The sequence below is a fragment of the Drosophila nasuta genome, chromosome X (assembly GCF_023558535.2).
Source record: "Drosophila nasuta strain 15112-1781.00 chromosome X, ASM2355853v1, whole genome shotgun sequence".
NCBI lineage: Eukaryota > Metazoa > Arthropoda > Insecta > Diptera > Drosophilidae > Drosophila > Drosophila nasuta.
Genome location: NC_083459.1, coordinates 28,416,256 through 28,432,337, shown reverse-complemented (window position 1 = coordinate 28,432,337; position 16,082 = coordinate 28,416,256). Strand labels below are relative to the sequence as shown.

General features: G+C 42.2%; 3 protein-coding genes across 3 annotated transcripts; 2 read left to right on the top strand and 1 right to left on the bottom strand.

The window, feature by feature from the left end:
- The first annotated feature begins 195 nt into the window (after positions 1–195).
- LOC132795459 (ubiquitin carboxyl-terminal hydrolase 30 homolog) lies at positions 196–4,395 on the top strand. Its single transcript, XM_060806166.1, has 4 exons — positions 196–577; positions 643–1,973; positions 2,044–2,246; positions 3,639–4,395. The coding sequence occupies exons 1-4, from the start codon at positions 496–498 to the stop codon at positions 3,760–3,762; spliced, it is 1,740 nt and encodes a 579-aa protein (XP_060662149.1). The 5' UTR covers positions 196–495; the 3' UTR covers positions 3,763–4,395.
- Positions 4,396–5,019: 624 nt separating this feature from the next.
- On the top strand, positions 5,020–11,667 carry LOC132795457 (centrosome-associated protein Alms1a-like). The gene is made up of 5 exons (XM_060806164.1): positions 5,020–6,561; positions 7,713–8,755; positions 8,810–9,536; positions 10,919–11,067; positions 11,150–11,667. The coding sequence occupies exons 1-5, from the start codon at positions 5,184–5,186 to the stop codon at positions 11,210–11,212; spliced, it is 3,360 nt and encodes a 1,119-aa protein (XP_060662147.1). The 5' UTR covers positions 5,020–5,183; the 3' UTR covers positions 11,213–11,667.
- Positions 11,668–11,673: 6 nt separating this feature from the next.
- Positions 11,674–15,939, bottom strand: LOC132795458 (vesicle-fusing ATPase 1). Its single transcript, XM_060806165.1, has 6 exons — positions 15,607–15,939; positions 15,423–15,511; positions 15,136–15,354; positions 13,029–14,657; positions 12,810–12,968; positions 11,674–12,736 (listed from the first exon to the last, which is right to left on the bottom strand). Exons 1-6 carry the CDS (start codon positions 15,613–15,615, stop codon positions 12,607–12,609), a joined length of 2,235 nt encoding a protein of 744 aa, XP_060662148.1. The 5' UTR covers positions 15,616–15,939; the 3' UTR covers positions 11,674–12,606.
- Between the last annotated feature and the right edge of the window lie 143 nt (positions 15,940–16,082).

Sequence of the window (16,082 nt, the reverse complement as noted above, 5' to 3'; positions counted from 1 at the left end):
GCTTGCAAAAATTCTTTCATAAATGCTTTTAAATATATTAAAATTGTACTTAATTTTTATTTAGTTTTTCAATTTAATTGCATTGCAAGTATGCTTTAAATATTTTGTTTGGATCTGCTGTGTGTGCTGCATACTTGGCTACAAGTGCTTGGCACTGCCAGATCGTTAGTTAAAGGTGACAGTGTGGACCGCCACACAGATGGCAACGCCATCCAGCTGAACATCAGACAGCAGACAGACACCATAGTATAGAAGAAATTTTTTCGGAACTTATTTAAATTTCGCAACCAAATCCAAAACACACAAAAAAAGAAACCAAAAAACAATAACAAAAGCGCTAAACAAAAGACTCCAGACGAGTGTATGTGTGTGTGTGTCGGTGTACGTGAATGCCAACCAATGTGGTAGACGCAATTACCGTGTGTGTGTGCAACAAACCCCGTTTCCCCTCTGCAACACCCCCCGCAGCCCACAGCCGAGTGACACTGCTGAAGCATGGAGAGCGAAAAGATATTGATGGCTGCCGGCGTCACAGTGGCCGCCGTTGTGGGCGCCTTTGTCTTCTGGGGTCCCTCAGGTGAGCGCAATTCCCAATTGGCAACCATTTTTCTCAAATTTGTCACACTTTCCCTCATTCCACAGGCTCACGCTTGCGTCAGCGTCGCGGCCAAATCGCCGGACTGCACAACTTTGGGCGCACCTGCTTCCTCAACACGCTGCTGCAGGCGCTGGCTGCCTGTCCACAGTTTATTGCCTGGCTGCAGCTCTACAATGGCGCCACACCGGATCGCAAGAGTCTGATCAGCTCGATGCTGAGCACTCTGGAGGTGGTCAATGGCACACATGCGACGCTCCGGGGTGATCCCCATTCGCCAGGCGCTGTGCTGCGTGCATTAAACACACTGGGTTGGGTAATTCCTCAGGAGGAGCACGATGCCCACGAGTTGTTCCATGTGCTGTTGTCATCGCTGGAGGAGGAGGCAACACGTCCTCAGCAAATGGGTTGTCTATCGGATGCACTGTTGCCACCGACGCCCGTGGCTCATGATCTGCTCGACTTGGATGGCGATTATCAGCGTGGATTAGGTGGTGGGAGCGCTCAACATCATCAACGCATTGGCGATCAACCGAATCGACCGTCGAGTGCCATGCTCACCGATTTCCTCAACATGGAGTACGATGAGTCGACGAGCTTGCAGCGTTTGGTGCGCTCCGAGGCGCACACACCCGATTCCCCAGCCTCGGTGTGTGAACGCGACTCGGCAGCCGATGCTTTGACACCGGGCGTGGCCACAAATCCCTTTTTGGGCAACTCACCCTTTGGCTATCAATCGGCACTGGCGGCCATGGACTTCATAGAGCCGCCCATTCAGCAGCAGCAGGGCAATGCATCTCCCATCTTGGGTGGCGAGCGATTGTCCCGTCCGCGACAACAACAACTCCACAATCAGCAGCAACAGCACCACAACAATCCCAATCACAGCGAGGGTCTCAATCGCCGGGTGTCGAGCTCATGCCGCTCACTGGAGCGTCTCAATCGCGGTCCCGGACGTGTCTCCATCTGGTCGAGCATGATGCCCAGCCAGGTGGCGCATCCGTTTCAGGGTGCGATGGGTGCCCAAATTGTGTGCAACGGTTGCGGCTCCAAGTCGGCGGTGCGTTACGATAAATTCGATAGCATTACGCTCAATTTGCCGACGCAACGTCGCTCGGGTTTGAGTTTGGGACACTTGCTCAGCGAATACATCACGTCGGAGGATCTGAGCGATGTCAAGTGCGACAGCTGCAATGAGACAACGATGCACACCAAATCGGTGACGTTTGCCAAGCTGCCCGCTTGCCTCTGCATTCACATTGCACGCACCGTTTGGCTGCCCACGGGACAGGTGTGCAAGCGTCAGGATTACGTGCACTTCCCCGAGAGCTTATCCATGGCACCGTACAGTTTTGTGCAGCCGCATCTGAATAGTCAGGTGAGTCAGCGATCTAATCTAATCTAATCGATTGCCAAGCAAGTTGTTTAATGCATCTTCACTTTGATAGGCCGGCACACCTTGGGGCTCAACCATGTCGCTATATTCCTCTAGTTTGCCCATGAACAATGGTGGCGGCGCTGGCGGCGAAGGATTCGGCGCCATGTTCCCCAAGAATCTGTATCGCCTGCTCGCTGTCGTCGTGCACTCCGGCGAGGCGAACAGCGGACACTTTGTGACCTATCGTCGCGGCTCGCTCCGCAATGCGCATCGGTAAGTGGAAACTTAGCTACCCATGGGGTAGGAAAGGGGGCGGTGATCAACGCTTAATTCGTATCCCTGAGCTCGGGCTCCGTAAGATTAAGATAACATTGCATGGCAGGTGCTTACGTTAAACTTGAGTGAAGTATGTTGTAGAAGAGGGTATTAACTTAAGGAAATATATAAGTCTTCGTTGCTTTGAGTGGCAATATAGTATATTTTGCAATTTATGGTATATTTTAAATATTATATATTACTATATTAATATACCAAATATAGTAGAAGAGGGTATTAACTTAAGGAAATATATAAGTCTTCGTTGCTTTGAGTGGCAATATAGTATATTTTGCAATTTATGGTATATTTTAAATATTAAATATTAATATATTAATATACCAAATATAGTAGAAGAGGGTATTAACTTAAGGAAATATATAAGTCTTCGTTGCTTTGAGTGGCAATATAGTATATTTTGCACTTTATGGTATATTTTAAATATTAAATATTACTATATTAATATACCAAATATAGAAGAAGAGGGTATTAACTTAAGGAAATATATAAGTCTTCGTTGCTTTGAGTGGCAATATAGTATATTTTGCACTTTATGGTATATTTTAAATATTATATATTACTATATTAATATACCAAATATAGCCGATGTATTAAGCGAATATAGTACTATACAAATATATCAAATATACCATTTTGATCAATTTCAATATTTTTCCGCTATATTGATTCGGTATATTTTTAAATTAATACCGCACTGTTTTGCTTTTATTTGCAATAGATACTATATAAATATACCGAATGTTGTCGTTGGCATATTTTTAGTATTTTTGCGGTATCGCCCACACTCGACTGTAGCTTTTTTATTAGTTTTGTTTTCCTTATTAAAATAACAACTTGTGAAATCGTTATTTAATTTCCATTTGTATTTTTAAAACTTGTAGCATATCTCTCTAATGTTGAAATTTTTAATTTGAACTGCAAATCGTATTAGTGTATTATAATTGTTATTATTAAACTTTAAAATATACCATATATTTATCTATTCTGATTATCGTTGTGATTAAATATATGGTCATTCCAACAATTCCTTCAATTTATGCTTAAAATTTTCAAGTAATATTTCAAAAATTAATAACTTGAATTGAAATTCCACATTTTAGAAATCTTTTTTTTTCTTAAATTAAATTTCAAATTAGTTTTTTTTTACAATTTTGATTGTTAATCTTAAAAATAAGTATAGAATTCAAACTTTTAACTTAATATGCAAAAATGCATATCTTTTTCACATTTTTCTTATATTGAATTAAGAAATTTAAAAGTGAACTTTTACTCTGTTTAAAAATATGATGTTTAAAGTTACTTATAATGTATTTTTCTTTGTCTTTTTAGCTGGTTCTATACCTCGGATACCATTGTGCGTGAAGTGACCATCGATGAGGTGTTGAGTGTTCCGGCTTATTTGCTCTTCTACGATCGCGGTCAACAGCGACAGCTGCAGATGCAAATGCGTTAAAAGCAGGAGAGAAAGAGAGAGAGAGAAGATGAAAGCGCGAGAAGTTCTTCGGCCTAGTCATTTATGAAACGAACAACGTGATGTGATTGCGAAACAAAAAGTCAAATGATTATGATGTATAAAGCATAATTATGCAACGGTGGCCATAATAAGCAACAAGAGCAACAACAATTACATCAATATTTAAAGAGCATCCTCCTTCAAGCAAATAGTCTCAAAAGCAAGTCGAGCATTTTATTCGTATTTTGGATCTCAGCAAGCACCAAAAAGAGAGAGACAGACGACAACAAGAACAACAAATGCGTGTGTTGGATTGCATGATGAATTAGTGATGAAAGGATGGGGAGCTAAACAAAATAACACACGCATCTAAAAGAAAAAACACCAACACTCAAACCCACACATAAACTACATTACTATATACATAGAGATATACAGTTATCTATATATATATATATACATCATAATTTGTTACATCCAAATGCATTTAAAAATTTTCAAATTGAATTTCAAATTCAAAAATTTCAATCCTAATTCGTCATGTGCTTTTTTTTCGATCGATGTCTCTGTATTTAGCAATATAGATTCCATAATAATTGCCTGCGGCAACAACAATCGATAATAAGATTATATACATAGTTATATATATATATATATATATTATGGTTTGGTTTATTTATTTATTTCGATTTATTTCATTTGGCGTTTGTTCGGCATATTGTTGTGAGCATATTGTATTTTTATATAGTCGTGACCAAACTTGATTGTTTTATGCCGCTCGAACGATATCGATTGCTAGTCAACGATTAGCTGCATTTATCGATAGGCGATGTCGGCAGTGTTTTCCCCAAACAATATTGAGCTATTATTAAATACGAGTAATAAAGTTTCAATAGATCTTTACCAATAACGTGCCAGTTTTATATTGCATGCAATTAAATTTAATAATTTCAAATCATAGCATTTTTGTTATGTAAATTGCAGCGCTCTGTTAAGTCTAACATAATCAGCACAACTAAATACCAATAGGCAGTCAAATATTCAAGTGTGCACACTTTTTGTGACTTGCCTGTAAAGTGTGCTAATCTTAACAGAGCTATGCTAAGTTTAACATTGTCCGCTTAACATAACATGATACAGGCACATTTTACTTAATAAATGTAAAAAAATATTTATCTGGCAATATTAGTTGTGCGCAAACATTTTTCTTGTTGTATTTGTTAAGTAAATAACAGGCTGATTGTTATCGCTCGCGCCTGTTATCGAATGTCAATGTGTACACACCACGCGTCATTTGTTTGCTGTGTGTGTGGTCACACTGTTTGCACTAACTACGCACCCCGTATTTACTGTGAGTGTCATTTAAAATTCAAACGCGTCGCGGCGGCAATGCCTCAATTATTTTTGTGTGTTAAAAAACAATGTCGAATAATAATAATAAAAAGCATAATTATGAGCGAAAAGCCAGATCGTCGCGTTTCACACCGAAAATAAGAGAATATCTGGCGGAGATAGCGAATGAGCGCGAAACGGAATTGGAACGCTTCATGATGCTCTCGTCGGCATCGCCAGCGAGCAGCGGCGTCAGCGTCGGCGCGCCGTGTACGCAACACAACATCACCGCCAACAACAACAGCAGCTGCAGGGTGTTGGCGGAGGCGGGGGAAGCAGCTGCCGTACAAATTGTGAATATTCCCATCGTGATGGTGAATAAGCAACAAGAGAAACAACAAGAGAATGAGGAGGAGGAGGAGGAGGAAGAAGAAGAGGAGCAGCAGCTGCCGCCGCCGCCGCCGCCATCAAAAGTAAAGTCAAGCTGCTCTGTTTCTGTGGAGGATTTGCGCACGCCCACAAAGGACACACATACGCAGACGCACACACAACCACAGATGCACACACGTAAGACACAAACTCCGGAATCTGCGCTCAAATCGCACAAACGCTTGGAATGGGATCCCGCTGCCGATGTGGGCTATCATCGCAGCATGGGCAGCAACAACAGTTGCGAGCGTGCCATGTCTACTAGTAATATTAGTACACTGGAACGCTCGGTGCTGGAGGCGGCAATGCAGCCACTGCAGGCAACGCAGCGTGCGAATCAATCCGAGACGGATTTGAAGCGTCTGCAACTGGAGAAGGAACGCGTCGAGAAACCGCCACTGGCCTCCAGCACGTTTGTGCAACGTGCACCGCGGTCCACGCCCGTCTCCAGCTCCAGGCGTGACAGCTGTGTGACTTCCTCAGCGGCCAGCAGCTTTGACTATCAGCCCAATCTCTCCAGGCCAAGCACCGCGGGCACAGGACGCAGCCAGAGTCGGAGTCAGAGTCAAAGTCAGAGCAGTCGCCGAAGCAGCAGCAGCTATCAACAGCTGCAGCAGGAGCAGCAGTCGCAATCGTTGAACGACGCCGAGTTGAAGCGTCAGGAGCGGGAATATGCAGCACAGCTGGAGCAGAAGCTTAGCCAGCGACGGAGACAGCACAACAAGGAGAATCAAGAGCCCTCCGTCTCAGTCTCCACCTCAGCCTCCTCTGCCTGCAGCTCGTTGCGCAGCAGCTCTGGCTTCAAGAACGATGTCGATCTGGGCATCGATCTGCTCTGTGCTTTGGTCAACAAGCGCAGCCTGAGCAGTGGCCAAAAGAAGCAACTGGCTCGCGACATCATCAAGCGTCTCGTTGGTCTCGATTTGGTCTGCAGCAGCAGCGGCGGCGGAGGCGGGAGTAAAAGCAGCACTCATGCTCGCAGTCAGAGGAGCAAGGAGCAGGCTCAGCAAACGGAGCATCACGAAAATCCGGTTAAAGGTGTGTATCATTTATATACTTTATCTATATGCTTATACAGATTAATTAGCGTTTATTTATGACTTGATTTTTGTACGATCTGTATAAAATTCATGTATGGGGATTACGACTTTATGGTACTTTTATTTTACTATATTAAATCTAGTATTAAATAAGCTATTTCAGAAATTCGTTTCTATGGCAAATTACGCCTATTGCAATCGTGTTTTAGCTACTTTGACTGATCTCTATGGTATATTTCAACGTAGTAGTACGTCCAAATATATACCAAGTATAGTATTTAGTATATTTTCAGTATTTTCGTGGTGTATTATGTTTTGGTTTAGCTGCTTTGACTGACAATATGATATATTTTGATCTCTATGGTATATTTCAACGTAGTAGTACGTCCAAATATATACCAAGTATAGGATTTAGTATATTTTCAGTATTTTAGTGGTGTATTTTGTTTTAGTTGCTTTGACTGACAATCTGGTATATATTTTCATCTCTATGGTATATTTAAATGTAGTAGTACGTCCAAATATATACCAAATATAGCATTCAGTATATTTTTAGTATTTTCGTGGTGTATTATGTTTTAGTTTAGCTGCTTTGGCTGACAATCTAGAATGTTTAGTACATGATATATTTTGAATTTATCAATATACCAAATATAGCCTTCGGTTTATGCTTAGTATTTTTATGGTATACTAATTTGATATGTGTTAAAATTAATATCGCCTTTTGAAAGTAGTACTATGCAAATATACCAAATATGACACGTGGTATATTTTCAGTATTTTTGTGGTATATGTATTTAAAAAAAATAATACCGTTCTGTTTTGCTTTTATTCAAAAGCACGATCGACTGTAGCTTTCTCACTTGTATTATATTAAATCTAGTATTAATGTAGTTATTTATGAAATACTTCAATTGGGATTAGATACTTTCGAATTTAGTAATTCAACAATACCAAATATGACTTTTGGTGTATATTAGTATTTTTGCGGTATATATTTTGGTATATTTTCAGAAGACACACAATTATGTTGAATTTGCCAAAGTTAAAAGCTTGTATTTTGTTTTTTACTATGTTTCCTCAACGAAAACTAATCAGTTTTAAGTAAGATGAATAAAAATTAGCAACTAATAAATTGAATTTTTTCAGACAACTCTCAAAGGCAGGACGTGGCCACCAATACCAGTCGCAGTTTGCAGCCAGAGCAGCAGCAACAGCTACCAAAGCAGCAGCAGCAACTGTTGTCGCTGCCTGTGCCAGCGCCGAGGACACGCCTTGCCACGCCCACCAACGAACAGCAAATGGAGCCGTGCAGTTACGCCTCGACGAGCAGCGCGGCATCCAACGAGCTGCTCACCCAGAAGATCAATGTGCAGCGAGCGAATCAGGAGCCCGATGAGCAGGCTGCGGTTCAAGAGTGGCTCAATCCGATGACCCAAAGCGAGATTGAGTACGAACAAAGGCAGCTGCAGCGACAGCAGCGAAACAATCTATCGCTGGAGCGACGCACACAAATTGATTGGATTGAAGGCGAAATACGACGCTTGTATGCGCTGCAAGAGTTGTTGCATCGCGGGGGTCGCGGAGGAGGAAGTGAGGAGCAAGTGAAGCAGTCGTCAAGGGAAGCAGAGCAGCAGGAGTTGGAGCAACAAAGTGCAGAGAAAGGAGGTAAGACATCGCTGCCTGTGCCTGCACCGCCAGCGCCGCCTGTGACGCCAGTTTCGATGCCAACAGCAAACGTGGTTGCAGGCGAAGACAATGCAACAACCACAGCAGCAGCAGCAGCAGCAGCAACAGCCACAGCAAGAACATCAACAGCTGATAAATTAGTTCGCATAGAACCAAGAGCTAGAAAAACTTCAGAAACAGTTGAAAAAGTTATACAAATTGAAGCAGCTGCTGATGTTGCACTTGCAGTGCCAGCAACTGTTGGTGCTGTTGCAATTGAGAACAGAGCGACAACAGTTGCTCGTCAGCAGCAACGCAGCAAAATGGCAACGCCGCAATTAAGTCACTCGGGCAGCAGCGAGAGCGTTTGCTCGTTTGTCCAACAGCGACAGCGTCAATTTTTGGCCCACTATCAAAATCAGCAGCAACAGCGTCGCGAACAGCAGCAACAGCAACTCTTTCGGCGCCATCAGCAACAGCAGCAATTGTTCTATGAGCAGCATCCCTCTCATGCTGCCTGTCATGTAAGTTGATCTAATATTTATTTGATACTACTTTCAACAATATTCCTTTTGCAGTTGCATCCACCAACACATTGCCACCGCCACCACCAACATCATCCGCCGCACTATGTGCAAATGCAATACGCTCAAGCAACCGCTAGTAATGAAAGTGGCGCCATCTATTATCAGGTAGTCAACTCTCAGGAAGTCCAAAGAGCCACAGCAGCAACTAAACCAACTGTAGCGGCTGCTGGTGTTGCAACAGTGGCTGCTGCTGCTGCCACCGTTGAACGCAGCAGCAACACAAGTTCATCGCTGTTGTGTCTCAGCTCGGAGATGTCAATACCGATGGGCATGGCAACGGCCTGCGAGGCAACAACGACAACGACGACGACAACAACAACAACACATCAGTACGACGATGTGGCATGCCAGCAGTTGCAGTTGCAACAGCAATTGCAGCGACAACGTCGCCATCACACCGTCAAACAACTCGAACTGCAGCAGCAACAACAATTGTTGCAAGTTCGTCCGCGTGGCATCGCTTATGTGCTGCAATTTAACAGCCATACGGATGATGATGATGCAGTGGGGCAAATACTCACGGAAACGTTGACGGTTCAGGATTACTTGCAACGTGCGCGACCAGAGTTCTGTGCCAAGTCGAAGCAGCGCAAGGCGATACTCAATGAGATGCAGTTGCTGCGCAATGCGCGACGTCGCGAACTCGACGAACTCATCGAGGGACACAGCGTGGAGACCATCGACAGACGGCTGCAGCAGCTGCCGCCTCCAGTTACCGGTAAGTGAGATCCATCCACTTGTTAAGCTACACCCCCCTAAAATTCTGGATTAAGAGACGCAAACATTGATTGTTAAGGGAATGATTAGTATCGGTATTTTACCTTCTTCTTGGTTATGTTTTTGTGTTGGGAGAAATTAAGTTAGTAAAGTTGCCGTAATGTGCATCTAGCTGTGAAATACAGTGTGGCTCTTAAGTGAGATGACTGTTAAGCGAAATTGTGATATTGCTTGCCTAGGTTTTGTGAGAAGAAATTAAGCTTGCAAAGTTGCCGTTATGTATTTAGTTTTGAAATGCAGTGTGGCTCTTAAGTGAAGTGGCCGTTAAGCTAAATTGTTCTATTGCTAGGTTAAGTTTTTCCTTTTGGTTTTACTTTTATGAGAAATTAAGCGAAATACAGTGTGGCTCTTAAGTGAAATGACAGTAAAGCAAAATTGTTATTGGTTTTCGCTTTTGCTGGAGGATAAATTAAGCGAGTAAAGTGTCCGTTATGTGCACTTAGTTGTGAAATACAGTGAGACTCTTAAATGAAATTACCGTAAAGGGTAATTGTCCTTTTACTTGTTTAGTTTTACCTTCAGAACATGACAATTAGAAGTGCTTACTTAGAGCGTAGTTTTCGCTATTATAAGTGAATAGGCAAGAGATTGGAAATTAGCAGACTTCCTTCACCCCTAAACTCCCACATTCCCAGCGACTTTTTTAATCAGTATTCATAGTAAATATGTATAAAATAAGCATTAAACTTGTTTTATTATTGAGACCCTGTACAAAAGGGTTTCCTAAGCTATACGTATCTTCAGAAAATGTCATTTAGATTATGTTTAAGAGATTATTGTAATTTTAAGTTTTAAAAACCCCTGGTAAGATGCTGTTTGAATGCTGAATGAATCTATAAAAGGGAAAATATCTTCGACAAATGAACACAACTTATACTACAAGAGAAGCTAGATAAAAGGAGCAAATCAAATACCTAATTTGATATAAATATAAGGCTTAAAAAAAGGATAAAATCAAATACTTGAATGGAAGTTAATATAACGTTTAAAGTTAGAAAAAAGGATAAAATGAAGACCCGTATCACGAGGATGTAACAAAAGCTGTATATTCTGATAAATCTGTGACTGTTAGGAACATATAAATATGCTGAATCAGAAGAAAATACGACTTATGTTAAACTATAGAATAGTGCCCCACAAGATAAATGAACAACTACCCAGGATACTGCGTTGCCCTGGAGACTCTCATCAATTAAGGTGTCACAACTTGATTAGAGCAAAATATCCTTACTCATCGCACACTTCTTGCCATCTCTTCACCTCATATCCATATAATCATCAACTGATCGTCTTGAATTCAACAACACTCACATCATTCCACAGCCAAAGTGCGCATCTTTTCGACGCGAGAGATGAAGGCGATGACGAACAAACGCTGCGAGAATCTGCCCGAGGTGCTGGCCGCACAGCAAAGAGAACGCGAGGAGCGTCGCCGTCGCAGCAATCGCATCATGCGTGACGTCTTCAATCGGGTAAGTCAAACTCTTTGATTGAGGATTGATTTGAAAAAAAAAAAACAGTTCATTAATATTGGTTTCCATTTTGTATTTGCAGCGCTTGCAGCGTCGAGTGCGCAGTGGAAAATTGTCGCTGAATCACAGTCGCACGGTTATCTAACACTGCCTCATTTACGTGCCACAAACTATTGCGTGCCACAGATACAATTTAGCTATAATTTGTTCTAATGCTAATGTAGGCTCAATCTAAATGAATTTGTTTCAACTTTTGATCTAGTTGTTAAGCATCTCTAAATGAATTTGTTTCGACTATTTTATAAGCATCTCTTTTTTTCGTTTTGTATTACCAATAAAATATGTTAAAGTATTTCAAGATTAAGTCTTAAGTCACGAAATTAAGATAAGCAATTCTTGTAATTCTCTCAATTTAATAGTTTATCTATCTATCTATCAATCTGTTCCTCTTTAGCTATGAAAGTGGGAAGGATGTCTGATATGTTGCTTATAAACATAATCTATACTTCTACAAATTTCACTAGAATAGCTTAGAATATTTTACAAACTTTTCCCAGCTGTTTCGTTTATTAAACACTCAAACGCATTTTGTTTTTTTTTTTAGAGCCGTGTTTTGCTTTATTTAAGTTTTAACATTGGCGATTAACAATATGCGTAATAATTATCATGTATAATTCGATTTAAATATTTCTGTTTTATTTTTTGTATGTTTAATTTTATTTTTCGCAAGCTAAACAACGTTTTGTTTTCCTTTGATATCATCGATTAACGTCTCCTAAAATTGTTGGTGTTCTATTCTGAGGAAAAAATCTTAAGATTAACAAGAAAGAAATTGATTTTAAATTTAGTAGTAGTAGAGTATTATTAACAAGACACGACAAAAAAGATATTGAAAACAAGACGTACGCGCTAAACAACAACAAATCGAATGCAGCTTCTTCAAAATGCATAATTATTTATAGGTGTATTTTGTGGTGTGTTTGTTTGTTAACATTATCGATTGCATGTACGAGTTATTTATCAATTAATATCCTTTTTGTGTTTTGTACTAATCAGGCCAGTGTTTCTCTCAAGCAGCGAGAATCACGACCTGCAGAATACATATATTATATGTATGTATGTTAATATATTTTTTTTATTTATACCACCAGCCGCAATGCCAAATCAGGTCACAAGGTCTCACATTTCTGTCGATTTCATTTCATTCAGAGATCAGATCGCAAATTTGTTCATTTCTTATTGGGTGTTTGTGAGGTTAGGAACATATTGGAATGGAACACGGTAGCTAACTAAACGGAATTGAGTTGATGATGATGCCAAGCAGTAGGCGCATTTCTATAGTCATTTTTTATGCGGATTATTTGATACGATTGATAAACCGGAATATATATATATATATATATGTATATATCGATATATACGAGTTAAACATTGCTCATATTCGGGTTTTGTTCACTTAGACGCTAATAATTGAGATCGCAATACAATTTTGCTCTATTTACGGAATATATGGAATACACTCTGTCTCTGCTTCTTATTCTAGCGTGCCACCATATCCAGTCCGCCCTCCTCCTCCATCTTGGACAGAAATTTGATGGCGCGCTGCGATGGTTCCGTCTGTCGTGCCATATCGATCAGCCCCAAAAGCTTTTTGATGCCAATGAAAACGCTGTAAGGGGATAAATACAAGAATGATATGAATTAAGGAAGAATTTGAAGCCAAAGAGTTAGGCTTAGCTTACCGCTTGCCTGCCATCTTCTTGCCAATGGCCTGGATTTCACCCTTGCTAAAGATGTCCGACTGCTCGAGTACGGCGAGCACATGCTCGGGACTGGAAAGGTTCGGCACATGCAGCACCGATGTGAATGCCGTTAGCATCTCCATTTCCTCCAGCACCTCCCTGCAAGTGATATGTAACTTGTATATCAAAGATTATCCCGAGGGAAGGACTTCAACTTACCGTCTGCTGGAGGTGCAAAGTATGAGCAACTTGCGTCCCTTGGGTGGTTGCTTCTTCAGCAGCACCAACAACGCCTGAAGCGTCAAATTGGAGTAGCGTGGACCAATCGGACCATAGTCGAGCAGACGTTCCACATTGTCGACGACAATGCAACTGAGCGTACTGCGATACGCATCATCGAAGATCTTGCGAATGTGCAAACACTTGGCGGACTCGGTGTAGCCAACCATGTCCTCAGGGGAACAGACCTTGACGAATGGGAAGTCGGACATTTTGGCCAGCTTGGCGGCCAATGCTGTTTTGCCCGAATTCGGTGCACCGGCAATGAGAACGGAGACCAAACCACTCGATTCGGCAGCCTTGGCCTGTTGCACATAGAGCATACCATCCTCGAGGAGATTGCTAACCGGTTGACCCCAATTGATGACGCTGCGCGCCAACATATTGTCGAGTATCTCCTGGGCGGTGCCAAACGCTGGCTTAATGTCGTTCTCCAGCGAATGGAGGAAATCATCGCGATTCACTTTCAATTTCTCCATGGCCTCGGGATCCACGGTGACCTTGGCATCGGCCTTGATCAAACGATTCATGGCACTCGATTGGGCGGCACGGACCAAACCCTCGAGCTCAGCACCGCTGAAATTCTTGGTGAGCGATGCAATCTCTTTGTTGTCCACATCGTCGTTGATTTTATTGAAATCCCGCATACGTTTGGTGTGTATATTCAGGATCTGAACGCGACCCGCCTCATTGGGCAAACTGATTTCCATTTGGACCTCAAGACGTCCGGGACGCAACAGCGCCTCATCGATCATGTCGCGTCGATTGGTCATGCCAATCACCAGAATGTTGTTCAACTGATCCACGCCATCGATTTTGGTTAGCAACTGATTCACCACGGTATCGTGGACACCGCTGTTGCCCGCCACAGAGCCACGCTGCTTGCAAATGGCATCGATCTCATCAAAGATGATGATATGCAATCCACTATTCGGTCCCAGACGCTTCTCTTCCTCTTCGGCCTCGGCGAACAGACGTCGCACATTCGCCTCGGATTCACCCACATATTTGTCGAGAATTTGCGGACCATTCACTATCTTCGGTTCGCGGGCATTCAACATGGTGCCAATCTGGCGGGCCATCAGAGTTTTACCGGTACCGGGAGGTCCATAGAGCAAAATGCCCTTCACATGCTTGCAGCCCAGCTGCTCGACCAGCTCGGGTGGAAAGACGCGCGAGGCGAACGCCCGACGGAAGATGGCATTGAACTCATTGTCCAGGCCACCGATGCCCATCTTGCCAAAGTCCCAGTCGGGATTGATGATGGACTGACGCACCACCTTGCCCTTGGATTTGCCCTGCAGATTCAGCGAACTGTTCTCGGCCTTCTCGAATTGCACCACCGTGTTGCCAAGGATGCGACCGAAGCGCACATTGCGCATGGCGGGTTCTTTGCCCTCGCCAAGGCTCTTGGGATCGATGGCTTCCAGCGACTTGACAGCCAGACCCAGCAGCTTCTTGTCCTTGAAGTTGAAGACGAGCGATTGGCCAACGGTCAGTGCCATGCCAGCGAATTGCATAATGAACTCCTTGGCCATCTGATCCGAATCGTAAGGCTCCTGGGAGACGCTAAAGTATGAAGGCAGCATTTCAGTTAAGGTAAGTTGAGTCTTAAATGTATTCTACAGTAATTGTCCATTTAAAATCAGGGAGTAGTCAATATAATAGTCAGTAAAATTGTTTAAAATATTTGTCACAAACTTAAAGTGAGAATTCTTTGCTTAATTAGCTGTCCTATGCTTCCTAATTGGCCATCCTTTCAAGGATCATATCTTCGCATAGTCTTTGAACCCTTTAGCAAACATTTACGATACATGTCACAGACTTTGAGCAGAATCCCTTGCCCAAAGTTGCTTTATAATATCTCTATGTCATTCTCTGAAGTATTAACTTTAACTAACATTAGCATTAGAGTGCATAATATATATTTACCACTTTTAATAGGTCGTCCTTCGACCTAACCCCACTTTAAAACTTATCTAACCCCACTATACACACACACACACACACACACACATACCCATGCAAGCGGACAATTGAAACTTACGTCTTCTTTTGCAAAAAGTCCGTCTCGAAGGAGACAGATGTTATGACATCGGAGTTGGCATCAAAGCGATAGGGTCGCACCTCCAGCTCCTGATTGATTGAGAGCATCGCCCATTTGCGCTGCACCAAGGAGAAGCCCACATAGCCGCTGGGCACCTCGACGGTCTTCTCTAGCGCAAAGATAAAGTGTTGTCCCGGTGCAGGCGAAATATCTGCATACCTTAGAGTATAGAATAATTCAAATGTTATTTGTTGGCAATTTCATGAAAATATCGAGTTGTCTCTCACTTGACATCGTCGGGAAAATCGCCAACATTAACAATTGCACGATTCGTAAGCGAAAGTTCGTCCGTTGGACATTTGGTGGCCTTCAAGCGCTGCAAGAGGTTAAACAGAAACGCACAAATATATGTACACACACACACACATCATGAGCGATAATTCTCCATAAAATATGCAACAAAATACTCACATAAGACATGACGACTTCTGCTTCTTCTTCTCAATGTAAAAGAATTTCCTGATTGTGTTGACAGCCTCCTCACACGAACACACACAGACACACAGATTTATCGATTTGTGTTTTTATTTGTTCTTTTTGTTTGCTATTTGGCCAGTAGAACGCGTTTTTAGTACAATGCCATCAATAACTATTGTCTTCAATGTGTCTAGTAATTGACTTTTGATTATGCTGCATTTCTACCACCTTTTTTAGTTCGCTAAATAATACAACTGCTGATGCTGGATGTTGTTTAAGCTCTACACAATTTCACAAGTGAATGGGAAATTTCATTGATTTCTTTTCTCTCATTTCGTTTTCAGACTCCTGCGCAGTTTTACAACGGCACGCTCTAGCGTTGCCAACTCACGCAAAACAGATGCCATCAGTTGGCAACGCCATGCAGCTTTGGACTAACGATAACAGTGACAGCATATTAATCGGGGTGA